Raw genomic sequence first — 27,188 nt, forward strand, 5'->3', positions numbered from 1 at the left:
TGCACCATCAGTCATATTTGATGTTTACTACCAGCTTCCAAGTATAGGCACACCAGACCAAACCTCACCCAAACCTGACAGAAATATCTTGCTTAAGTCAAACCTAAACCTGCACTCACGATGCACAATCTACTTCTTTGCTACCAGCTTTGATGGATGAAGCTCCTAGAGGGGAGAAAGTGAGGATACACTGCTAGATCGTGCCACCTACCCAAGGTCAGGCAGCAACCTGGGGAAGGAATTGGGATATACAAGTTCAGGACTCATGACTCACATCCCTTATTTCAACCACAGTACCACACATTTCCACATCTGTATGCTGACAATACAAGAATGTGGTTCAAGGGAAGAAAACAGTGGTTGGTTTGCAAAAGATTTTTCTTTTTTTCCTTGGCATTTTCAGGAAAAAGGAGGCTGCATTTCTACATCACCTAGAGCAAAGAGGGCTTTGGAGCATAGCAACTAGAGCAGCAAACATTCACTGGGTGCAGCAGGCTTAAACTTGAGGTATCGGTGGGTTACTGGGAGGAGGAAAGGAGACCACAAAGGACCATAACTGGTCTTGTTCAAACTGTATTTAAGTGTCATCGTGCTTTCCAGGGTGAACCGTTTGGTTGTCTCTGCAGGAGCTAACTGGGATTGTGGTATGCACAAAAGAAGAGCACGAGGCTCTTTACGCGCCTACTGTATAGAGTAATGCTGGAGACTCTCAGCTTTCTGGTGAAAATGGCTATTAATTTTCCTTGTTTTAACCAGAAACATAAGATCTTGGCCCACCACAAAGAAAAACCATCTCATATGCTCTCAGGTTGGGTAGTGCATTTGTACTATCCATGTATAATAGCAGTGATTATAGATTTTCTTCTGTTACCACAAAAGGAACCACGGGAGATTATACAAGAACGGAGGCATCCAGAATTACAGCTCCTCTGTAGACAGCAGAGATGCAACATCTTTTCATCTTTAGTTAACATTCTGTACAATAAACTTAGTATGAACAGTAACATTAATATATTATCTTACAGAGCGCTTACATTGAGGAATGTCACTACTCATTCTCCACATAGAGAAATGGATTCCCACACAAAAACCAGAAGTACGTAAGCAGAGCACTATGGAAGGCTTGTTAGATAAAGTTTTGGACTATTACCCAACTCAGAAGACAATGAAGTGTGTGCATTTCCCTGAAGTCCAAAAGAAAGAAGATAACAGGTTCAGCATTGATCCAAGGGTGCTGCCAAGAAACAACTAAATGCACTGGCCATGGCACATCTCTTCACGTACACATGCCCATCTCTGGCATAGTCAAAGTGGCAACAGGAGCACAGTCTCACTCTCCTGGAACTTAATCTATATCAGTGGGGAGCTAGAGTACAACAGCCAAAGTGACTTACATTAGCTACAGCTAAGATCTCTGAAGTTGCAGCTCAGTTTCTTAACCCTAAGGCCAATCCTTCTGCATTCTGTTGTGCAGCTCACGCCAAGTAGCACCAGCACTTGGCATCTACACCCCTTCTTCAGAAGGGCATCTTGTGGCTGTTGCTGAGTGTGCTGCAGGCTCCCAAAGCCCTGGACACACCGCTATCCCTTAGGGACCGCATCTGCCCACAGAGCCAATCTGCAAACTCTTCTTCCGTGTCAGAAATAATAAGATCCTGGCAAAAGAGAAGTAATGCCAGTATGTGAGCTTCTTGCAGGATAGGAAACTCATTCACTGATTACTTTTCCAGCTGCAGCGCTTGGCAGATCCTGGGAACTGAGCATTAGGATACTCACCAAGGAGATATTTTTTCCCCCATATCATGCCTGTTACAGTAGGAATGAACCTTACAAATAGTGGTCTCCTTTGCTAAAAGAGAAAGAAAAGTCACACAATGACTATGTGCATCTCATTTTCATCAGTGACCAAATGAGAATGCCTACTATGGCAGGCAGTGTCCCCATCTCTTTAATTTTTCAGCAGCTTATGAAGATAATTGGCTCCAGAAAGGTTAAGCAAAGGGATAAAAACTCAGAACAAGACAGAAGCCTGATGCATATGGCCTGAAGGTGCTCAGTGCTGCTTTTCCAGCACCCCCTGCATCCTTGGGTGATTACAGTGCAGCTCTGAGCTGCAGGGAACCCTGCTGAAGGCCACTGCTTGGTCTTGAAGAGAAGTAATTAACATGAGCTCCAACTAGTGCTAGCACAAGAGCAGCTCATGTGGGGTGACAGGGGTGCTGCCATCCCAGTGGGCTGTTCACAAACCACTGACCACCTGTGATCAGCAGCCAGAAAGTAATGACAAATGATGAATGTAGACAGCATTCTCATGATTTTGCAGTTGAGAAAACTAAGTACATAGGTATCACGGTCAGCATTACAAAGAGTTGCTCAAAATTTATCAGTAATTGGATGTTCTGAGTATCAAACACACCAGCTTTAGAATGACTAAAAGGGACACAAAAAATAAGGAACTCGAATACTCCTGATTTCAAAGGCTAGTGTTTAGAGTTGCAGCTACTACAACTTACTCAAAGACATGCATCAATCAGTGCAGAGAATCAATGCAGAGAACTTGAAAGGACACAAGCTCTCTTTTCCAGCACAACTCGCAGTTCATAGTTAGTGCAATTTTTGGCTTTAGCACTTCCTTTTTACCTTTAGTTCTGGCGGACAAAGGAGGAAAAAGAGCTTCAATTTTTGTACCATAGCCTGCTTCAAATCCCTTTCCTCAAAAAAGGCTTTGCATGTGCTAACCAAAGGTTAGAACTGATCAAGCATTGCTTTTTCTAGGTAGTTTCTTCAGTATACAAGGAAGACAGTGACATCAAAACCATGTCTACATTCTCACTCTGCTCTAGGTAATTTTCAGTGACAAAAATGAGATTGCTTTCTGAAGCTTTAAATAAACAAGAGCAATTCTGCTAGGGAGGTTGGGGGGAACAGTATCATTTCTTAGCTGTGGTTTTTGGTAAACCAAGATGCTGAGAATTTCCTGTGGCAGCGTGTGCTGAAATGCAAAAAGGAATGGATTTGCTGAAAGCAGCAACTAAAGAGGTCTTTTGTAAGAAGCATCTCACCTTCCTCTCCATGCATCTTTGGGCTTTTAATATTTACTTGCTGGCATTGGTAACAACCTCACTTTTGATCTGGACTTCTGGTGCTCTAAGCCCCAGATTCCTGGGGGAGGAAGGGAAGGGCAACAGCCTTGGGGTGAATGAGCCCTACGGGATCCCTCTCTGCAGCTTTAACACAAGTGCCCGTTGGGAACTGCCAAACTCCAGCTGCCCACAGGGCACCAAGGGGCTTTTTGCACGAGGCAAAGTGCAGTGGGTACCATGCTTGTATTTCTACAAGTATTTTTCAGGAAGAAAAACTCTGAAATCTAGCCGTTTCAAAGGATGAAATATTGCTTTTCAAAAGCTTTTAAAGAGTGCTTTAATGTCAAAACATTCCTCATCATATCCTGTCCCAAAAAAGCTCTGTGATTTTTTTCCTCCCTCAACTCTGGATGTTTTCACCATAATATTTAATGAAAATAAAACAACAAAAACAATTCAGCCCTACTTTTCACCAATAGAAAAAGCTAATGTGCCCAGCTGAGCTAAAACAAATGGAAAATAACATTTTTAATTAGGGGTACACTGAATAGAGTTTGGAGAATGTTGGTGAGTTTCTTGCTCCGGTGGGAGCTGACATTTCTGGTAATCCTTGAAAATGTAAAGACAATTTAACTTAATTTAAGGCCAGTCCTCAAAATACTGTGGCTTTTTTTGCCTTCTGAACTTCAAGTTTCCCTGAATAGAGAACTATAGAATTTCCTTTTCTTAAAAAAAGAAAAAAAAAAAAAGGAAAAAAACATACACCTCCCTGCCACCAGAAAAAAAAATCCACAATCTAAACAACAGCAAAATATACAAAAACAAACCAGAAAACAAAACCCTGCAAAACTAGCAATGGTGCAATCTCTCTGGCCTCTGGATGGTGCCATTTGGAAGAATACCACGCAACAAGGCACTGTGCCTCCAGAACTACCAGCAGAAACCCAGTGCTTATTGACTGCTGTCAACACATCTGGGCACCAGTGCCTTGTTCTCTCCTGGGCTCTGAGGGCTGCCTAGCTCCTCTAGCTCCATGCAGTCAGGTCACCCATAGAACTGACATCCTTTAGCCAGGACTTATGCATGCAAGTATACACGAGTGTGTTATGTTTTATGTATATTATGATTTTTGAAATGGTTTCAAGGGGAGATTTAGATTGAATATAAGGAAGAAGTTTTTTACAATATGGACGCTGAAGCACTGGCACAGGTTGCCCGGAGAGATGGCGGATGCCCCATCCCTGGTGACATTCAGGGATGGGGCTCTGAGCACCTGACTGAGCTGTAGGTGTCCCTATCCACTGCAGAGGAGGTGGACCAGATGACCCTTAAGTGTCCCTTCCAACTCGCACGATTCTATGATTTATTTACATATTCCTTCCTCACCGAAAGCCAGACTCAAACTCAATTTTCCACAAGGGATTGCTACTAGAAAAGTCAACAGAACAATCCATAATAACCTTGTTCTTCTTTGTACTAGATCTCTCCATGAAACACAGGCCTGTAATATCCTTTATTTATACAACAGAGTGATGGCCAGTCATTTTCTTGTTTCCCTTTCAAAATTCTTCAGCTTTAGTTAATTTCACAGACCAGGGAACAGATTATCTCATTCTTCCACTGAATCTGGCTCAATAGGATTCTTTCCACCCTATTTCCCAGATGTACATTTGATTTTCTAATGTTTGCCCCGATACAATAATCCTTCAGCTTGCTCTGTTTTACACAGCCCCTTTTGAGTCCCTCATCCTCCCCGCAGCAGGGCTGGAGGGCAAGTAACTGAGCATCCCTGTTCTGAGCCAGCCCCTGCATGTTTCGCGGCCGCACAGGATAACAGAAGCTCTGTTGTGCTCTGCACCCATAGAAATGTACTCGCCAAGCCAGGAAAAGGCAGGGGATAGATACGTAGTATACAATGTTAGTGCTATCAAAATACAGCTGGGCCTAAAGAGCCTATTCAGAAGCTCCAGATCGTGCTTAAAAAATAAATAAGGTGTCTCAAGCACAGCTGCCCTGAAAATGCAGCTTGGTGAAAGAAGTTAAAAGGCCATTTTACAAAGTAGTATGGGAAGCTGAGCTTGTCCTTTACACACCAAAAGAAAAATGGAAAAGACTGAAGTTTAAACACTGATAAAATGGGGAGATTCTGGCAGAGAGGGGCTGTAGGGCAGGGAAGGAAGATACTGCCATCTCTGCTTGGAACTTGCATGTCAAAGCTCCCCCAGAGAAAGCCAAATGTGAAGGTGAAACAAAGAGACGGCAGCACTCAACTCCCTTGGAGTTGTTCCTCTAGAGTAACAGAACTGACAACAGGAAGCTCCAATTACTGCAGTGGAGCGGACTTCTGTAGCTCAGAGGCACAATCTGCTTGCTTCCTCCAACAAGGAATCAATTCCTGACCTGCATTCGAGTTAATCAAGGCAGGAAAATACCCTATGCCTCCACACAAGTCCTGAGGAAGAGATACGTCTCTCCAGAGAGCTCTGCAGAAATTATATTTTCCATTAACTTTGCTAGAGTTTGTTTCTTCATCACCTGCTAATGTGAGAAACTATGAACAATACAATCACTTAATGCTATTATTAAATCTGAAAAGTGATTATCCTTCCTACCCAACATCAGAAAAATAATATTGCAATGTTACTACTACATGTTAAATTCAAAACTGCTAGTTTTGAGTTTACAAAGAACTTTTCCTTTGACTCCAGCACATACTCCCAAGAAAGCAAGGTTAAGAACTTACAGTGCTGAAAAAGACAGAGACGCTAATCATCACAGTGGAGATGTTGTTGACCATTTGGGGCAATACTTCTAAATAGATGCCACTGCAAACATTTTAGCTCATTTGAAGCCTCTGGCTCTCATGACAAATTTTTAGCCTCAAGGTAATGTAAAAAGGAGACAAGCTCACAAAAAAAAAAAAAAAAAAAAAAAAAAGGCGAGGGACAGAGCATTGCTGCTGCTAACATGCTAACAGAGCAGTGACATGGCAGTGTGTTTATGACACCTTACCTTATCCCCTGGCTGTGGTCTCATAAGAGAGACTTGATCGTAGCCTCGCCGAACCAAAGCCCACAGTGCATCAAGTTTGCCCTGGAATAAAAAACATCTGAGATGACCAAGAAGGCTTAGGAGGACATGACAAAATTAAACTACAGCTGAGTAGATGCAGCCTTTCTGCATCAAACTGCATGAAAATTGCTCCTGTGTCCTTGTCCTGTTGGACAGCCAGAACAGAGACTCAGAGTGGTAACGTGGACCTCATAACCACAAATTCACTCTGCTCAAAACTCAGTGAGGATGACTGTAGCTTAAACAGCTCCCCACAGGCACAATTAGGAGCTACGTTAACAAAAGGCAGAAAAATGAATATCTACTGAACTGGATAAACAGCCACAAGACCTAGGCTGGCATCACTCACAGGTACTTTCCAGCCAATAAATTCAAGTGCTGTTAAACCCATCTGAGAACCATACACAGCAGGATGGGGAGGGGTCTCATTCTGCACACACAAAACACTGGTTTGGGATTTGGCCACAAGTTTCTGGGATAAGTGTGGTACATTACTGCCTTCACCAGCACAAGCCCTCCAGCTTCCTTGGCTGTAAGCTGAGATAACAGCTATGGGGTTGTGTGAGGATACATAGGTTAGAGATGGGGAGACATCAGATACTATAATGACACAGGAGAAATGAGGATGAAAAAGCATGGAGAGACTGAGGGACTCGCCTAAAATCAAACACTATGTCTTGTGGCTGAGCTATGAGGGAATAAAGCTGAATCCCAACCCCAGGCCTTAGCCACTCTGCAACCAAAGCAAGTACAAGGCACTTTCTTTATCTGAACTTCTTTGCAGCATGCCTTAGAATGGAGTGCAGCTGGGCCCCCCTGCCAGAAGAGTTGGGATATCTGCTGTTGAAACCCAAACTGTGCAAAAGGACTAAGAGGTGAGCTGTGGGAGGAAATATTTCTGCTCTTGCCCTTTAACACCCTCCACTTTCCTCAGACAACTGAGACAACACAAGGCCTGGAGCAGCGTAAGTTCCAAGAAGCAGCAAAATCGAGGAATATTGGCCATTTTTCTAAATAGGAAGTGTAGCCTAAGAAAGGCTACACTTAAGGGGTAGGAAAGTATCATGAAGGACGAAATAGACTTCATAAAACTAAGAGATGGGCTCATTACCTTGATTGGAGTGTACCACTTCCGCTGGGAAGGAGGTTTTCTCACATGGGGCTTTTTCGGCTTAGGTTCCCAGGGCTCATACTCCTGCTCCGGCAGCTTAATAATGGCATTTTTGGGTTTCTCCAGTTTTGCTCCTTCCTCTGTTGATCCTTTATCTCCCCACCGCACCTGAAGCCAGAAGAGCACATTAAGTACAGACACTTGTGGTCCCCACAAGCAGGTATTTCCCTACTTCCATCAGGTGATCCAAATATCATCAGACAGGAACCCAATTTCATGAAGGCACTGTGGCCAAAAATATGTCCTTACGAGCCATATGTTAACTTTGAAAAGCAGCCTGAACTACCAGCATTTGCACAACATGACGCGTTGTGGTATGTTATGGCATTCAAGGCAGATTAACCCATTTCCAAATGAAATCCAAAGCACTCTGTCCTGCTCTGCTAGGACACAGGTGTATTCTTATTGCCTCACTCAAAAAAGTAGGCATCAGCACTAGTTGAAGGAAGGCAGACTTTATAAATAGCTTTATGCTGCTCCTGTTGATTAGTTCCAAAATGAAAATAGGGTTAGCAGGCAAGGATTTGATAGCTTAAGAGTAGCAGCCCATAGTGAAAACAGTTCTTCTAAAGAAGACCGTGTACAGCCACAAAAGAGGTCAGGAACTTCATCTTCATACAATGTACACTGCTCGTTTCAAGCTAAAAATCTGCTTTCGTAGTCTGACTCAAGCAGAAACATGAACCTGTGTTCAGTGACAGCATATGATCCATGAAGCTGTTCAGCACCAAGGATAAACATTCTTCAGAGGAAAATGGTTAAGGATGTTAAGACACAGTACTTTGACTACAGGCTTTCCAGACTTTCAGGTTCTTGCTGAGAAACCATTGCTTTAATTCTGGTTTGGACTAGAATCTCAGCTGGTGCACACTGGCCCTCCTCCCTTAGCTGCCAGTTAGATCTGGTAGTAGTGCCTGGTGTGGAACCTACAAGTTGCCATTAGACCCTCTGCAGATATGAATGAGTGATAGTTTCCTGCCTTGTGCTTCTATTAGCCTTGATAAGGAATATTACACAGGTTTCATTACGTGGAGATACGTAAGAGTTAGCAACTTATCACAGCGTTATCAGCTGCCTCTCCAAAATACACATGCCATAGGATAGCACAAAGCAAATTTCTTTTGAAGGAACACCTCTCATCACATATCAAGACTGTGTCGTGCATGAATCCCAAGGTAAGATTTGATTTATTGACCAATTTCAACGCAGAGAACCAAGAGTAAAATTACCCCCTGGCAAGCTTTTGTGCATTAGGAGTTAATTCTCAAATGAAAGAGGAAAAAAAAAAACCCAAAAAAACCAAATCTACTGTTTTTAATTCCCAAACCCAACTGCTTCCAGCTACCAATGAATAGCACGGATGACATGCTCAAATACTAAAAACCAGTGCAACTCTGCAGTAGACAACAGAATAGGAGCCAACTGCTCTAACTGAAGGGTTTGACTCAGTAAATTAGAACTTTTGGTGCTTATCTCATTCCTTAACCTGCAAATTTTCCCCTGCTGCATTCAATTAATTACTCATGCAAATGTGGCAGCTCAATGTCTGATATTTGGATGGCAGGTGCAATCAGGTAGACAAGCCTTAATTAAATCCTGGCCTGTATTCCAACCAAATAAGTAGGATTTTTGTTTGTTTGCACAAAAACATCGTTAAAGTATATAGTTGAGACCATTTACAAGGAACTATAGCAGAAAAAAACCACAATACCTCCATCCTCTTAATTCCACCAACACCTCGGCCTCCATAATAAGATGCATCCACGGTTGGCCACTTTTTCTTCGGCAATCCATCTTCATCATCTGACTCCTGTGGGAAAGACAGGGAGATGTTATTGTTGTTCTCACATAAATGGGAAAAAATGAACATCCTACGGTTCAATCCTTGGATATTTGGCTTTGTGCGTTACACTTACTTGCTGACAAAAAACAAAAAAGTCTCTTGTCTCTGCAGCTGCAATTTTAACTGGGGAAGCCAAGGAGGACTGCCTATTCCCCTCTTCTCTTCAGGCAGCTTTTATTTAATCAAACATGCATTGAGCTTCAAAATCACAACTGACTTTTAAGGGACAGCAAAGTGCAGATGAATTGCACATTATACTGGCTTGTCACTAAGCTGTGCAGAAAATGCTGCAATCAGCTAACCCAAAGGACTCATTTATTAATTGGGCCTTTAGAATTAAATGTCACCTAACAGGGAAAAAGCTACCACTGTGAGATTTCTAACATGTGCATCAAGCCCTTTTCTCATGGCAGCTGTAACCAGTTGTTCTGTGCTGCTTGATTCTTTGTAGAGTCTGGCTCAAGCTGTACAGTTTGGAGCTGGAACTGAGACTGGAGCATCTCCAAATTTTCAGGAAGCTCAGATCCAGAGTCTGACCTGTAATTATAAAGACTTGATTTTTTTTTTTTTTTTTTTTCTTCTGAACGTGGGAGAATCTGAATCAGGGTTTTACTTCATGTTCACTGTTCTGTTCTTGCATAACTAAAAGCTGGCAAATGTTTCTGGTTCAAAAACCCTGGGAACACTTTCCCAATTCTATCATCCTGAGCTGGGAGAAGTCACTGGGACTTCTCAGACTCAGTCATTACACTGAGTCAAGACAGCCAAAAGTCACACCATAAGTACAGTTCTAGAAGCTCTTTTTGGAATCCATTTTTATTAAAAATATAAATAAAACAAAAAAGAAATCAAGTGAAACTCAATTAGCAGAGGACATAATTCATTACCAGGTTACTTAATGACATTTTCTTGAAGTGGCCCTTATGCATCTCTATGAATATGAAGCTGAGAGTCCAAAAGCCAATCTTCTAAAAAGATCTTCCAAAAGATCTTCTAAAAAGCTTGTCTTCATTTATGTTTATTCTTATTTAACTCTTCGGTCGTGCTTTGGAGAGACCTATTTCCATCATTTATTCGGTGACATCTCAACTCTCAGCTATGGGTCAGTTCCTCCAACAAATTCTTTAGTATGGCCAGGCAAGACTAGAGTTGACATTTCCATTGCTTCTATGGGATTTTTCAACCCCTAACTCACAGAAATAGACAAAGAAGTTGTTGCATGATTGTTTTGTTGATGTTTTGGTTGACTGTAATACACAAACCCATTTTGTACCACATCTAAGAAAGCACCCAATGAACTACATCAGCAGTTTAAATTCATTTGTGTTTCACTTTGTATGGACTAGAGTATTACGTTAAAAAACCCTGCCTCTTCCATGGAATCTAACAGATTTAAATTCTTTGCATCTAACAACTCTCATTCCATCATCAGGAAAACCTGATAGTAGCAGGACTGTTAATGATGGCTTATGCTTTTCAAGTTGATAAGGAGTTTATACTAAATAAGTCCTACATTAAACATATATAGCAAAGCAACACTAAAAACCACCATGTACATTTTGAGAAGTGTTAGAAATCGAATACCTGTGGTTTCAAACAAGATTTAGATATCTATATTCAGTTAAATAGCATTAGTGCCAGACTATATCAGGTAAAGGATAGGATGCTGTACATGGGGAGGCTAGTGCTATGTATCCTGAAACAGTGATCCATGGCGGGTAGACTCAGGACCAAGTACAGAGATGGGCAACATCTGTATTTTCTTGTATTTCAGGAAGCTTAAAGAGGATGTGTGCTGGCCTAATCTCTCTGCTGATCAGAATAATCCCAAAGCATCTGGAAACTCTACTGCCAGGGTGCAAAGCTCTCTGAAATCTCCCTCAAACACAGCATGGCTGTTGTTATGCCTCATGACAACATTAATCACTCCAAAACCAGAATGATTTTGGTGCATATTCTCAAGTCAAATTGTCACCATCCTGCTGCTCAGGGCAAGCAACAGAATCACAGAGACAGCAATGGCAGCCTCTGGCAACCTCAAAGCTGCAGCTGTGGTTGCCTCCTGATACTCGTGCCATGTAACAGCAAGTTAGCAGCAAGTTGTAAGCTTCTGTTGTGGGTTGGGTAAATATTTTCCCACCCTTTAGCTGTCTGTGCCTAGAGAAGGAATAAAGACAGCCCTGAGTTCATTCTGGAGATACGTTTATTTATTGCTATTATTTCTATCAAAATAACAGAGTGAAACCAAATCTGAGACCAGGGTCTCTGTGAGTTACCATCTCAAAGAAAGTACAACCCTTCCTCCAGCAGCTCACAACCTAAACACAGAAGGGCCAAGCATCCTGCCAAGGGTCAGGCTGCAGTAGAACCACAGCCAGGGCCCACCTCCTGCTCCCTCTCCTGTACAAAAGCCACAGGAATGCAGCCTTCACTGTCTTTTCTTTCAGCTGCCTGACTTTGTTCTGTACTCCCCTCCTGGGAACAGCAGCTCTGCTGGAGGAGGGACAGCTTTAAACACAATGGTTTTGCTGCTGAAGAAGCAAAGATTTTCCTACAGATCCATGTGACGGATGCACAGCAGAAGGAACAAAAAACTGTAGGAACTGTTGTGGACTTCTGAGTTAGGCATCTATTCTCTATATGCATGGAAATAACTTTGCTGTACAGAGGCCAGAAGGCAGAAATAACTGTCCTGACCCCAGAGACTTCCTCTCTCAGCCTTCAAGGTGTCATTAAGGCACCTACAGGAGTGACATTCGTGGGCAGCACACTGCACTACAGCAGCTGCAGACAATGTGATAGGTCAGAAATAACATACTTACAGGCTCTGGAGGAGGTGGTGGAGGTGGCTCCTTGATCACCTGGAATATACAAGCAGTAGGAGTAATCTGAGTTAATGGCAGGGTTTCTTCCATATCAGGGCTATGCTCTCTGTACTTTTTGCTTATCATAGATAGGTTGCCTGGCTCTATTTCCTCACATTCAACCACAGAGCACATAAACACTGATAGGAATATCCATGCAGCACCAGTACCATCATATGCATGTATCCAGCCCTGACCCTGTGAAATGCCCAGAGTTTCAGCCCCACAGATTCGCTATGACTTACATGTTTAACAAGTTATTTTTAAGCAATACTATTTTACAGGTGCTTTAAAAGGTTTGCAGAGAAATTCATTAATGTAAATCTCAAGATATCTAGTCATCATTTCACTCAGTGAAGTCTCCAATCTGACATTAGGTAAGATTTAGATCTTAAATTCAGCCTGCTCTGCTGAATTGAATGCATTACAGGATCACTAACACTGTACAGTCAAGCCATTTGGCTCATTACTACAGGAAGTCCAAATCATCATTATCGTTTTAGCAAGAAGCAAAGAAAAAGAACTTGATATCGAGTTAAAAAAAGAAGTAAATAAATCTGTACTTACCACCGTGCAGCAAAGGGGCCAGAACCACCAAAGAAGAGCAAGAGCCAGTAGCAAAAAGAGAATCAGGAGAGCAATGAAAAGGATGGTTCCAGTCAGCTGCAAACAAGATGATTGCCTTTGAGTTATCTGCATACATCACAAATGAGGTAGGAGGCCTGAAGTTATACAAGTAGACTGAGCAAACAAGCCAGGTTTCCGACATTACATGGCCTCACTTCGGCGGTGCAGATCATTACTCTCATCATTAGGATATCATGGTATGCTTACAGCTCACTAGATTCAAAGGTGATAAAACTGTCTACAAACTATCCCCAAACTTGTCCTGAGAGGTCCCTTAGTACTGTCAGAAGGATATTTCAAACTACATGATCAAACTCAACGGTGCAGAATAATATTTCATTACTAGAAATGCATAATGTATCAATGCTGATACTCTAAGAACGGGAATGTTGCAGCTAAAATTATACAGGTAATTGTCAGCGTATCAACATCATACAATTTATTATTAGCTCAGCCTCATCAGCTCCTAAGCCTGCCCCTGTTGCCTTGAGCTGCACACAATCCCAGCCTGAGCACTTAGAAAAACTAGTCCTTAGTACTGCTGATTCTTGGTGAGCTTCTCAGGATTGCCTTGTCTTGATCATTCCTGATTCTACCTACTCTGCAAGTGGGAGTTGTGGGCCAGGGAGGATCTATATTCAAAACAGTGGTCAATTTTTTTAAATTAAAAAGAAGTGTTAATACTTGAAATTGGATCTCCAGAGTAACCAGAAAACCAAGGAGACTCAAAGCTCTGATTTTCCTGTGTAAATCTCGAGGGACTGTGCGTTGCATTTATGACAATGCATTCAAAAGATCTGTTGGCTAAGTACTGCTCTGATGACTACAGGAAAGAAGGTCTTCAATGTGCTGCTTGGCCCCTGCAGAACATACAGAGCATGTGGCTTTTGAAAATCCAACATCTGATGCAGATGGGCAGTAGCATGGAGGGATGTGCAGGTCCCTTGTACTGCAACGGGCTCCAGGATGGAGTTAAAATTAGTTCTGGTGCTCCAGAGTTGTGGAAAACCTCTTCAAAGGCAAGTTCTCTGAGTTTAAGAGGTTCAATTCACCAGCAACAGGAATACCAGAGAACAGGAAAAATCTGGCAGCAAACTGGAAGACAGCCTAGGACCAGGAAAAGGTAAAGAGCTTGAAGAAAGGTCTGTAAGTCAGGCTGAGGGAATGGGAACTGGCTAAAAGAAAAAGCTATATGGCATTTTCAAACAGGGATAGTTAGGAGAATAAACAGAAAGAAAGCAAGTTCCAGTGTAGGACAAAATCCGTAAGATTAAACCTTGTTAAATAAGAAAACTACTCAAGTTCCCATGACAAGACTACACAAATCTCATACTTAGCTCCTTCTCATAAAACCCACTGGGTTTGTTTTTCCCCCCCAAACAGCAAAGAGGCTGAGGGTGGAAAAGAAAGCACCAGCTGGGAAGAGCTTTGTGAAATCTGGATGAGATGTTGAGTGGTACTCAGCTCTTCCTCAGGCCAAATCCTAGGCCTGTCAGGACTGGCACATTCAAGACATGACTGACTTCTCCTTGGCTCCTACACCATTCTTAGGTACTTTGCCCAGGATCCCATTACTCTGTAGCATCACCATTTCTCCACTGCCCTGTCACTTCTTGTCACTGACACAATAAATTGCTCTGTTCTGGGATACACTACATGCTCACCCCTTTTGTTAGGTCAGGCAGCAGGAGAAGGCTAAGATGGAGTGCCAGGTAGAGGAGGAGTCCTGTTAGAAGACACTACCCAGCTGCAGCTCAGTGCTGCCACCCACCTCTGGTCCACTCATGGCTCCATGTAGCACTAATACACCAGGAAAGCATGAGCTCCCAGTGAAGCAAGCTTGCTGATGAAAGAATGATTAAGCATCATTTTTGTAGGAGAGTTCATGCACTCCTTAATAGCAAATCCAAGCATAGCACCAATGCAGTGCATGATCCATGGATATGTACATATTACAGCTACTGTTACTCCAAACACACACTGCCTACTTGCCCTGTTCCCAGGCACTGCTTTTCCCATGCTAAGTGCTCATATAAATCACTGAGATATTTGCCAGCAGCAGCTCAGGAGCTGTTGGCAGCAAGAAGCTAGAGAGTCCTCTTTCAGTGATCAAACGCACAAAGCATCATAGTGAAGCTGGACTTTGAAAAGGAAATAGCAGACTTCATGCAGCTGAACAGAAATGAGTGCAGGGATCACACAGAGGCTTTGGGAGTAAAGTCAAGAGAAGATACTTACTGTACAGAAAGGACAGAAGCACCAGCTGGGGAGGAGGGCTGAGCAGGCCAGCTGGCTGCCGCTCACAGAGAGGGGAGCAGGAGAGGAAAGGAAATGGAGGGAGTCTATAAAACAATAAGAGTGAAACAAAGAGATTAGAACAAAGCTGGAAAGTGAACACCAGCCTTCCCACTTATGGGGTACAACTGGAGTGAGATGGTCTTTCTTGTACCAGATGAGAATTAGGAGTCCTTCATGTTTAATCTGCAGGAGCTGGGCAAAAGTCACGAGATTGACAGGACTGGAGATTGGAGTTTCCTCTTTATCCTAAGGCTATTGAGAAGAAAGCTTTCTGCATCCACCCCCAGCTAGGGATAAGACTTCAGCCTCCATTAGAAATAAATTACATGAGGGTAACCAAATGCACCAGTTAATATTTGTGCTTTCCTGTGGGCTCAAAAAAGAGTAGAAAACGTGGAAATTTAAGTCTTCACTGCAGAAAACTTGGAGGAAACTTTTGGAAAAGAAAACAAAATAATAAAACAGATGAAGCAGCAAAATCATCTCTGCTGGACTCTGCATCCACACACCCTGGGCTGTTCCAGCAATCTGGTGCAAAATTTCCCAACTGCAATGCAGAAAACATCATGAAATCAGATCTGTAAGCTCCAGTCACTGTTTGTCTTCATTCCTGCCCTTCTGCTCTGCAGCTGTCAGAAAGGCCAATGATGATTACAAACCAATATGACAGCATTTGGTGTAGGCTATAAAAGTCCTTCTGACACTTGTAACAATAAAGCTCAAATTCAATACCGAATGCTTGGTTGGTATCAGGTTCTTTGGCAATTTTTTTAGACTACAAGCACAAGGCCAAATCTTTAGCTAAAGCAAACTGTTGTTAGCTTGCACCAAGTACTGGTATCAGCTTTTTGTTTCCCTCTCTCTTTTTTTTAATTTATTCTAAAATCAAGTTTGATTAAAGATCACTTAGATCTCTTACCCTGGGGATAAGTGGTCTGCCTGACATCAACCAGGAGGTATGTATCCCAGCCACTGCTATCCCACAGCAGCACATCCTCCCTTTGCTGGGCTGGGCAGCAGCCTGGTACCAGGAATCTCACTCCAGAATGAGAGGATATTATCTCTTTTTGGCCATTCCCTATGACATTCCACATGACACCAAGAGAAAAGCAATCACCTCACTGGAAGTGAAAAATGCCTGAACTAGAGGTAAATTTGTGGACGTCTAAGAACAAACGTAGTAAGCTCCGAACAGACAGTATCCCTTAAAGTTTAAAGATGTTCTATGCTGTGGCCCTTCTAGGTGTAAGTCCTGGCAGCTGCACATTTCACTCCAGATCCCATAGGTAACCCAATGCTCAACAGGGTATTGCTTCCTGATGCTCATTTGCCCCTTTTTCTGGGTTCCCTTTTAGGTAGATCCTAAAGGGCTTCTCTTTGTCCTGAAATAGGAATGGGCAGGGAGTGTTTTTGTTATAAATGTTCCATCTGTAAATCTACCATGATCTAGTCACCATCAGTAATGGTTTAGTCTTAACCAGCCTGGTGATTTTGCAAAAAAAATTGCTGGGGTCCAGTCAACAACCATGGTGCTGCAGCTACAGGGAACTCATGCTCAGTCAAGGAAGTTTGCCTGAAGAGCCATCGCCGCTTCCCATGATCTCACGGTTTCTCTGTCAAGCCCCATTGCAATTACTTACACACTGTGTGCTGGTGATGCTGACAGAGCTGGAGATGAACGTTAGCCCATTGTTCATGCTGACTTGTAGGAAAACCACCCTAAAGCACAAACAGATACACTTATTTTTAGTGTCATCTCTATATCCATTGTTCCTTTTATTCTAGCTGTTTTAGCCGTTGGCTCATGAACATGCATGGGTAACATTCTCTGCTGAGTCAAGGCATTCTGTGGCTGCAGGTGCTTACCTGCTGCTCTCCCTCTACTTGCCCGGGAGTCATCCCTTCTACATTGGCTTAATTGATTTGGGGCATATGCTCTTTATCATAAAACTTTCATCTTACCTGGGGAAAAGGGCACTAGGATAGAGCTAAAATGAAATCTCAGATGCTTGCAATACTATCCTAGATAGCACAAGAAGCCTTTGCTTTTATTTTAAACTGTTTCTGCAAAGAGACAGACTGGTTTTGTTTGTTTTTAAATATATCCAAAGAAAGTCAGAGTCTTGCATGAGGTCAGAGGAAAAAGATGTAAATGACAGTGAAATTAAAGCAAAAATCCAGCTTTAATCATTCTCCAGCATCAGAGAAAAAAGTCTGAAGAAAAAAAAAAAAAGCAGCCCCACAGGTAGGGAAGGAGAGGGAAGCTTTCCCCTCAATCTCTGTAAGGTATTTAAGGACCTAGATCACCAAGGAGGAAGCCACAAGCCTTGTGCCATGTCTTCATGGAGTCTGTAAGACAGCTGAAAAATACCAGTGCTAGCCAAAGCAGATCAGGGTCAAAACACAGGAAGTAACATCTACAACAGCAGCAAAGGAATTCAAATCAAGCATCAATTTTCTACCAAAATGAAAAAGATTGCTTGGAATTCAATTAACTTTTGGCCTGGAAAAAAGGGAATAGAAACAGAGCTGAGGAGAAATGGCATAGGCATACTCAAAAATCCTCTGTCCCCATTCTTCTCATTAACTCTATTTTTCTTTAAGTCATCTCACAGCTGACAGCATTTCAGCTGCATTGGGTTCACGTGGGGAGATTACCATGAAGACCTGTTAGACAGCCCCTCTCAGGCAGGGCCCTCAACTTCTGGAGCTGTAGTGCAGAAACACCTGCTACTATTTGGACTGCAGCATCCTGGGCAGGACCCTAACACCCACCAGCATCCACTGAAGCAGAGTGAGGCCTAACATGGGCATGCTGAGTCACCATAATCATTGGCACCTCTGGAGACAGCATGCATGGTGTTAGTCCAATGAAGCGAGAAGTCGGTAGCACAGCTGATGTGGGAGTTTTTTTAATCACCAGCCCTATTTTTACCTCCTGTTGGGTCCAGCAGTACATATGGCTGCAGTACTCCATACATAAACCTAGAGGATCACATACACAACTGCTGACTCTCCCCACCAGTGCCAGACTGGCAAAGAGCACCAATGAACTCAAAAACATAAAATATTACACTACTATTCGTGCCAGTTTCATCTCCAATGCTGCAAGACCACTGTAGGTGATCATAGCCCAACAAAGCATTTGGTTAAGCTATGCCAAAGACCCAGTATTGAATGAAGCTGTGCTGGTTCATACTAGGAGATGATTTTGTACATATGGGATGGCCCTACTCACGTTACAAAGCCTTTTTAGCTTGGCACTTCAGGCAAAATTCTAAGCCCCTGGCTCAGTGACATCCTCATAAGAAGCTCCCTCTCCCCTCACATACTAGAAGTGCAATACTTACTGTCCATCATCTTCAATCACCGGGGCAGGACAGAGCAGATAAGTGTCGCGAACAAGCGTCGGCTTCTCATCTGAAAAGGAATTAACATACTGTCAGATTTAAAAATATAGATTGTCCCATGTAGGTCATTCGCTGAAGAAGTGTTGACATTAATGGGAGCCACAGTAAGGGCAAGAATCAATACTCCCAAGTGGTACTGATTATAAAGCCAAATATTGAGATGACCATTCTTGGCGATGCTAATATGGTATGATCAGGCTAGAGGTACCACACTAGGAAATGGAGGATTTCCGTTCCTGACAGCAGTGGTCAGCCATTTGGAAGCTACCTTTGAGCAACACTCATCTTGGCTACCTGAAAAGCACATGCAAAATCTACTTATACTGAATACTCTGACCCCTCTGGTTACTCAAGGGATCAAAAGGGACCAAAAGTATAAACAAAACTGAACTACCCTAAGAGTGAGTGACTGAGGCATGAGAGCAGACAAGTTGCTACTGTAACTTCACTCCAAGTGACCCAACAAAGCACTAAGGTGCCTGGCCAGAAAAAGACAGTGAAGAGTCATCCCAGGCAACCTCTTCACCCCCAAGGAAGCTTGGGGCTGGTAAAAGCTACCCACTTATTTATAACTTTAGAGGCTTGATCATTTTTTGTATGTAGGAAAAAAAAAAAAAATAGTAACTCCAGCAGCAACAGATACGAGAATTGATCCTTCCTGCATCACCCACTCCAGCTCATCTGAAAACATAGCTCATTTCTGAGGCTTCATCTCTGCTGAAGAAGGGAAGTTGCAGTGGTATGTTCTAGGGCCAGGCTAAGGGGTGGGGAAAAGGGGAGAAGCACAGACAGCATAGATCAGCATCTCATGATATCAGCTAACCTGAGCAAAACACACCATGGAGGAGATTTATAATTAAGGCCATTTTCCTCCTCACTACTTCCAGGTCAGCCCTAGCACTTGCAGTGTAAAATCCAGTCAAAGTGCCAGTGGATTAGGGGCAAGACAGAAAAAGCCAGAAGTCTGGCTACCTGATAAGCCACAAGAAACAAATCCCCAGCAAAGAGCATCTGTAAGCCTGATGGGAATGAGACCACCAGAGTTTATTTAACGCAGCCTTCATGGAGGCAACTGGGATGGGAAATGAAGGAGCAATTCATAGCACTCTCTTGTAAGTGAATTCACTGCTAGGGAAGGCACCAGTCTGGCTGTGGTAGAGAATGAAAGCCTCTACTGTGTCCAGCCAACAAGGGCAACACATTCAGAAGGAACAAAGTTCCCCCCTCCATGCCATGCTCCACCTCACCAGACACCCTGCTTCTCAGGGAAAAGGAGAGGATTGCTGAGAAACTGATCTTTTTTGGCCATTCAGGCCTTTGCCTGGTTGCTGAGACAGCTAACCAAAAACCCCACAGCGATTACAGGGATTTTCCACCTTTCAACATTCTCTGCCATGAGATCAGCAACTTGCGCCAGAGAGGAGCGAAGCAGGGGCTGAAGGGCCCTACTTTATAGTAAGCATCTTCTGAATCAGTGAATAAATAGCTTAAACACATCGTCAGGGCATTAAGGTAGCATTATTTACTTTTACTGAAGGTGAAATAGAAGACAGGAAGATATTTTATTTCTCCTTGTTAAAACTTGATGCCCAGTCCTCACCAGCCATATGCATTCCCCATGTGAATCATTACAGCAATGCTGAAATTCACTGTACAGCAGCATCTCCTGCTTAATCCCACACAACACAGTGCCCAAAGGTTTTAAGATTGAAGAAGGATGAGTTTCAAGCTCCTACCAGATAAAGGTCCTCACCCACCTCCCCCCACAGCCACTACATGGCTCCCTGATGCAAATGGGAGGAGGGCTGCATCCCATGTGGTGACACAGTCACAGGAGATATGGAACCCCTCCCATCAGACTTACTGATAGTAAGGCTGTCATTGAGTTTGAAGCTGCAGAGTACCTGGTCGATATTTCTTGCATGATAAAAACCATTGCCTCTTACCACAACTTGAAAGGGTTCTGCAAATAGAAGTACAGAAGCATCATGAAAAATGGCTCAAATACAGCATTCCCTTCTAGAGTGGTTTGAAGTACATGATGACAGCTGTCCTCTGCCCTACGTCTGAATCCCAACTTCCACACTGATGCAGCTTGTAGCCTGCCCACCTAGTGATCTAAATGCCCAGATAAGAAAGTTTGTTTTTGTTTCTCAATTTTACAGGAAAGCAGCTTGCTGAAATAAAGTTGCAGTATCCTCCCCTATCCTGAAAGGCAGCAACCATAAAGATTTAACTGAATCTTTCAACACAAAACATCAAGAGTAAAAATCTACATCTAGAGGTCTACTATTGTCAGGAGTGATTACCTCTTCTTTTACCCATCACTGCCATTCTGCACAGTCACTTGTGAGAACTTTCTTTGGAATAACCTGCCCACCAACACAAGCTGACAATTGAGTTTCAATCCCAGACTTGTGAGGAAATGTGGACAGCTGGTACGGGATTTGCTGGTTGCCACTGAGAAGTCTGCCCCTTCTAACACTCCCAAACATTAGCATGTTCTGGGTTACAGTCTGTTGAAGTGGCTAATTCCATTTAATTTTGTGCCCTGGCTCTGGCTGCGTCCTTTTCTTCCTTAGTTACCGTCAGCTCACAGATTGCAGCTTTTGACAAGACAGCGAAGGGAAAAAGGTCAGCACTGAAATAACCGGGCAGCGCTGGCAGCGAGATGGTAGGTTGGAGCTGGTGTGCGCTGGCTGTGCTGTCGGCTCCGCTTCTGTGACTCTGATGAGAAGCTGACGACTTGCATCCACACCTGGGAGTTGATGTGGCCAGTAGGATGCCACATCCAACAAAACCTTTCAATCACATCCTCATACCGTAAGCATAATCAAAGCAATGATGCTGTCAAACAGAATAGGAGGCACCTCTGCTGCTGCACCGATAGCCTGTTTACAGGCTGCATGTCTTGGTCACTTCAAATCAGAGGGAACAGAAAGGACCAAACTACATTTCTCCACAGCGGGGACAACAAATTTGCAGGGTCAGAAAGCATTAAGCATCAGATAGCTGTCATAACACGACTAGATCAATTTGCAAATGGACTTGCTGGATAGCTTTGTCATGGGGAGTCACAGCCCCAACAGGAGTTGTCGTAATTCAGCTGCAACCACATGGAAATCATTCCATCAGCAACTTACTAAGTCTTTCACAAAATAAAAATGAAGCTGAGAACCCAAGGAATCACCAGCACAGTGGTAATTATGACTTGCAATAACAGCTGCAAGGAGTGGGTCAGTCTGTTCTAATCCCTGGTTTAGAACAGCTTCCAGAGACCAACCCCAAGCCCTCCTGCTCTCCTGTCAGATTCTAGAAATTCAGGAAAAATACTGATTAAATTCTCAACTAGTTTTCATCTCCTTAGATAAGTGAGTATAAAATGCATGCATAGCTCCACAGTTTCAGGATACAAACAAGTAAGCTTCCTTGCTGGAGAACATCACAATGTATGTATGACACTTCTGAAAAATTGAGTATTTTTTAATCAAAACTCTAAAATAAAGAATTGCTTTTTTTTTTAAAAAAAAAAAAAAAGAATAAAATTCCCAACTAGATAAAAAAAAGATGACCAACCTTAAATTTCTAGAAAATACTATGTTTTAAATTTCAGGCAGCTCTAAAGGCACAAGATAGATATTTTCATATAGAATTTTACAACCAAATGATCTTACTTCTGGCTGTACATTACTTCTGATATACATTACCAGTAAATTCTACTAAGTGATTATGGAAATTTAAAGAGTATTAAAATTTTGATATGACTTCAGATGACCCTGGACTTTCCTGTGCTCACTTCTGAATACGTATTTTTAAAAGTCACATTACACATAGAGCTGTATCTGGCTGTTCAGTGAACTGGACTCAAGACCTGGATTCACACTATGGTGAAAAAAAGGTTTTCAATCCAAGGAGATCCCCTCCAGGAGACAGTGGTGCAAACAAAGAGCTATAAAGAGGAGCCTCTGGCTCTGTTGAAGTAAATAGGATTACTCAAGATGATAAAGCCAAGCTGGAGTGTAATCTTGTGCTCTAAGAACTCTTTCAGGTTCATTCCAGGTAAGGACGGCAGGACTTGGCTCATAGGAAAACCTATTATGTGCTCAGTTTTTGGTGTCAAAAACGACTTAACCCACGCTGACAGCCTGTACCACATAAAGCTGTGCTTGTGGCTTCTTCCTACTTTCGAACTCCCTGCTACTATAAGCAAACCATCATACATGCGAGTTCCTCATCTTCCTAGTGTCCTAGTGATTCAGCAACATGCTTCACCCTGAGCCCACCTTTGCTGGATGGCTCTGTCAGCGGAGACAGAACGAGCTCCTGAGTTTATGCATGTAAGCAGCATACATGCAAACCAAGCTGATTGCTTTTTCAAAACAATTTTGCAGGTTTTGCAGAAACACATCCACTTTCAAGAAGTCAAATCTTCTGAAAATATATTTTTCTGAAGTTTTTTTTTTTCAGATGTCACCCTTCAATATTCTTACATTGTGCCAAATCCCTACTGGAGCTCTCATTTCTGTTTAGCTAAAAACAATGTTTAATAAGCAAGAAAACTTGCAATAATTTATTATCCAAAATTGCCTGAAATACAAGAAATAAAAATTAATTCCTATGAAATAAAAAATGTAAAGTCAAAGATTTTAATTTTTTTTTTTTTTTAAATAAATTCTGCAGTCTGCAGAGGAAAAGGAAATTCTTAAAAGCATATTTCCTTTTTGAGATTTTCCAGAGATAATATTATGACAAACATCTGCCTCACAATCACCTATTTAGAAATAATTGGAAAGATACAAGGATATTTTATATGAAATTTAAATACTCAGGGCATTACCATGCTGTGATTAATATGTGGAAATGAAGAACGAACAATTTATCTTCTTTGTGCTATTTAATAGGTTTTTCCTGAATCTCTCATTTCTATCCATGTTTTCAAGGTCAGCTTTCAGGCATCCTTAATTTGCGTGCACTCACTTCCTCAGCATATAAGGAAGTGAACACAAGACAGTAAGAGATCTAAATAACCACGTTATAAACAACACCTTCCAGCAAGCTTATGCTGTCACTCTCACTCTGCTGCAATAGTCTCTTAAGTAGGAAAAATATAGCAGATCACTAACATAAACAGGAACAAGTGCAAGTTAAAAATCCTAAACAGGAAAGGCATGAAGTTACCAGCAGCTCCTCTGGTGATTCTTCTCATTTGCTACCCTAGTAGTTCTTTCACTGCAACTAAGTAAAACACTAATGCTTTGGAAAGCATGTCAGGTATCTCCGCCTTTGCAGTTCATTACATCTGGTTCAAGTATGTGTGAATGTTCTGCAGTCTTGTTTTAAATGCTGACAAGCCCTAGCAGATCCACTGAATGCAGTCTTTCCAGAAATTTATGAGATGTTGCGTTAGGCACCAAAATAGCCCCCAGCAACCTAGTTTTACACCACACATGTCCTCTTTCTGTTGGGTATTTTAAAGAGCAACTTCTCAGTTGCCCCCATGCTCTCTCAGCCATTTCTCCAAGCCTGCATTCAGAGGATAAGTGTATCAAAACCAGCTCCTTCCCAAGCTCAGAAAGGACGTTCGTGGCTCCAGCCACAGCCTTGGGAGATGCTTTCCAACTCATCCACAGGCTTCAGCTACCACATTAGGTAGTTACCAGCATTTTATCACTGTCATTTACTTGCCTTACCACCCCCAATTTTGTGAGAGCTTACCTCCTGCGCAAACACTGGATGGCTCAGCAGCAAGAATCTCAATGCAAGATTTCTTGAGAATCTGAAAGATTTAAGGTAAAGGCATTTTTGGTGATCATTTTTAATCTATGCTTTAATAACACAGGAAAGGGTCCCCATTTTTAGGTTTCAGAATTGCCAGCTTACTGAATCAATGGTTCCTCTTAGGGCATAAAAGCCTCCCGTAACTGGAAAAACATGATCGATGCTGTCAGCTATTGTTGACAGCTGCAAAGAAAGACAATCATAAATCATGAGGAAAATAAAATTACAGTGAATACAACTGGGCCCCTTCATACTTGCTGAAAGACATCATAGTGACATGAAATGATTTATGCCTCAAGTAATTAAATAAATGCCTTCAACTAACGCTATTACTTCTCTACAAGTGGAAAAGAAAAACAAAATAAAAGCAAGCAAGATTACCTGAGTTTCATTGAAATCTTTCACTCCAACACAATAAACGATAGCTCCAAAGCTTCTGGCTCTGTTGGCCTAAACAAAAAAAATTGCCATGAAGTGCAAAACCATATAAGCAATGGAGCCAAAAGTAAACACCTACACGTTTGACTTGAGCTAGTCTGGGAAAACGAAGGTGACTTACTTCTTGTTCTGCATAATAGAACTGAACGTCCTGCAACTCTCCATCCGTCAGAGCAATAATCACACTAGCAGTCCGAACTCCTACATGGACAATAGTTAACAGATTGCATATGGATGACACAAGATTTGACAGAGAAAATAAGTTTGAAGTGACACATGCCTTTTTGCTGACAAAAACTCAAAATCACAAGGCCAGAATCTCAGCCTGATTTGTGCGGACTTTGTTGGAAACGCACTCATCTACCCCAGCTGAAGGTCAGATGTATGACAGCATACAGCAGGCAGAAAATTGTGCACCTTCAACACACACAAGCAGCACCTGAAGGAGCAGAACTGCTCCAGCAAGGCCCGTGCACAAACTTCTCTCCCATATAGCATCTAGTCAAAGTTACATCTACACCCTTCATGTGAAGAAATGGCAAAATTTATTCTTAGAGACAGACAAGTTTTTCCTCTGCTCTTGACAAATATCTATCTACATGGACATTGTCCAGAGATTGCCAGCACAAGACCTTTACAAGATGAGCTCTCCTGACACCCTACCTTCACCTCCACCAGGTTTTCAAGAAGAACCCCTACTGAACACAGAATGAAGAGGTACTTCCACAGTGCTTCAGTCCTACACTTTTCAAACAAGAATTGTCAGTGAAGTTCATAGGAATTATTAGCCTGAAAAAATGCAAGACCCACTGGAGCAAATTCATGTCTTGAGATAAGCAAGTTCATGCCCCACATAAGCTTATGTGAAAAGGTTGCATGAGTTTTGGCTAGCTAGATAAGCAACATGATATAGAATACAATACTACTTAGAAAAATGCAAAATGTTAAAAAAAATCCCAACTAATACACAAATGATGGTTCAACCAACCATCCTGATTCAGTCAGTAATCACACATAATAATGTACACACACATTACTTTCAGAGAAATAGTTGTTATTTTTTCAAAGCAATCTGGTACAATTTCAAATGTCTTTCCCCATACTGTCTGAAACTAAAGACTGATTATTTCTGACAGGTTTCTTATGCCATACAGTCCTGCCCATGTCATGTCAACACAGATACAAAACCTTTAAAAAAAAAAAAAAATGACCTGCAACTTAGGGGAAAAAAGCATGCTTTCCTGTATTGTTTTTTTTTTGTTTGTTTTGTTTTTTTTTTTTTTGCTGAGGATGTTTGAAAAAGGACAAAAATAAATTGAACTTCATTTTCTTCTCAATTTTTGTTTCTTTCCCAATACTTTATTTTATAAATCTAGACTTCATCTTCTACTTCTTCCTTACTAATCAACTTAGCTAAGAACTAAACTACTCTCTCTCTTAGAAAGAGGTAAAATAATTTTCACTTGGGTTCATCAAAACCCTATATTTGTGAGGCAGGAGCATCTGAGGAGCCACATAACAGAGTTACTGCTGAAGACTCCACATTCACACTCTGTTTTATTAAAACCTGACCTTTTTCTGGGTTTCCCAAAGAGGTCCAGCTCACAAACAAGAGCAACTTAACATCCGCATACAAACCAGGCAGAATGTGCTCAGTTCAACAAATTAGGTACAGATGAAAGTACAAATATATTTCCCTCTTGAAATTTAGCAAAAACATTCAGTACATTGACTGAGAATCTGATTTTAAATTATTCACGGTTATGGTAAAATCTCTAGCTGATCACAGTCATACCTACACTAACAAGAGAGAAGTTGTGAGCAGGAGATAGGCAAGGCTGTGTGCTCCAGAACTGAGCAGGGCAGGTATATATGCGTGTTCTTGTCCCTGGGTGCAGTACACACCATTCTGTCCGCAATGCTCCAGTCTGTATTTTGCCCTGGGTCAGATCTGGGATCATACTGGTCTCTTCTGGTCTTAATAAACCATGAATCACACATCTGAAAGTAGGGCTGTAGTCAAAATGGAATGCGATGATTGTGTAACACCAATCCCTTCTCCAAAACTTCTTCCAACGAGTTTACTGCAGGTCACGTAAAACTATCATCCCTATCTCCTCCATGCAGACCCATAACAAAAAATATACATCACCTACCTCCATAGGTTTCATGGTAAATCTGCTCATTTGCCTGCAGGGAAATGTAGAACATAATTAGCAACTAAGTGCAGAAGCAGCAAGGAAAGCAAAGTTTATATGTATAAATCAAAGAGGTTCTGGAGTGTGTACCCTTTTAAATCCTTCATGCATGAACGTGTCTCCTCCAGGCACTTCATGCTGAAGAATTTCAAGCCCTCTTCTTATAGCTTCCCTTTAGACAAAAAGAAAGAATTTTATTAGAAGTATTTTGGTTGTTGTTTCATCAAATAACACAGATAAATGGCACATCCTGTCTATACATTGCACAGTACATACACACCAGCTAACACTAGCAAAACCAAGGGTTTTTTTTTTTTTTTCCCTCCCAAAAGCAGTTTTGACATCAGCCAAACACCCATGGGAGCAAAAACCAGGCACATGTCACCATGTTAATATTAAACCATTT

General features: G+C 42.0%; 1 protein-coding gene across 2 annotated transcripts in view; it reads right to left on the reverse strand.

Annotated features, from left to right (window-relative positions):
* The window catches only part of ANTXRL (ANTXR like), a 47,223-nt gene that overhangs the window by 7,245 nt on the left and 12,790 nt on the right, over nucleotides 1–27,188 (reverse strand). For both annotated transcript variants that reach the window (XM_085229222.1, XM_003207995.5), the window contains 14 exons: nucleotides 26,873–26,954; nucleotides 26,741–26,774; nucleotides 24,706–24,785; nucleotides 24,528–24,596; nucleotides 24,249–24,329; nucleotides 24,084–24,144; nucleotides 20,233–20,331; nucleotides 18,309–18,378; nucleotides 16,599–16,677; nucleotides 12,601–12,696; nucleotides 11,992–12,030; nucleotides 9,038–9,136; nucleotides 7,267–7,434; nucleotides 6,096–6,176 (listed from right to left, as the gene is read on the reverse strand). In XM_085229222.1, coding sequence (XP_085085348.1) covers nucleotides 6,096–6,176; nucleotides 7,267–7,434; nucleotides 9,038–9,136; nucleotides 11,992–12,030; nucleotides 12,601–12,696; nucleotides 16,599–16,677; nucleotides 18,309–18,378; nucleotides 20,233–20,331; nucleotides 24,084–24,144; nucleotides 24,249–24,329; nucleotides 24,528–24,596; nucleotides 24,706–24,785; nucleotides 26,741–26,774; nucleotides 26,873–26,954 — 1,138 coding nt within the window. The remainder of the gene's footprint in view (nucleotides 1–6,095; nucleotides 6,177–7,266; nucleotides 7,435–9,037; nucleotides 9,137–11,991; nucleotides 12,031–12,600; nucleotides 12,697–16,598; nucleotides 16,678–18,308; nucleotides 18,379–20,232; nucleotides 20,332–24,083; nucleotides 24,145–24,248; nucleotides 24,330–24,527; nucleotides 24,597–24,705; nucleotides 24,786–26,740; nucleotides 26,775–26,872; nucleotides 26,955–27,188) is intronic.

This window comes from Meleagris gallopavo, chromosome 8, assembly GCF_905368555.1.
Source record: "Meleagris gallopavo chromosome 8, MGAL_WU_HG_1.1, whole genome shotgun sequence".
In the NCBI taxonomy this organism is placed as follows: domain Eukaryota; kingdom Metazoa; phylum Chordata; class Aves; order Galliformes; family Phasianidae; genus Meleagris; species Meleagris gallopavo.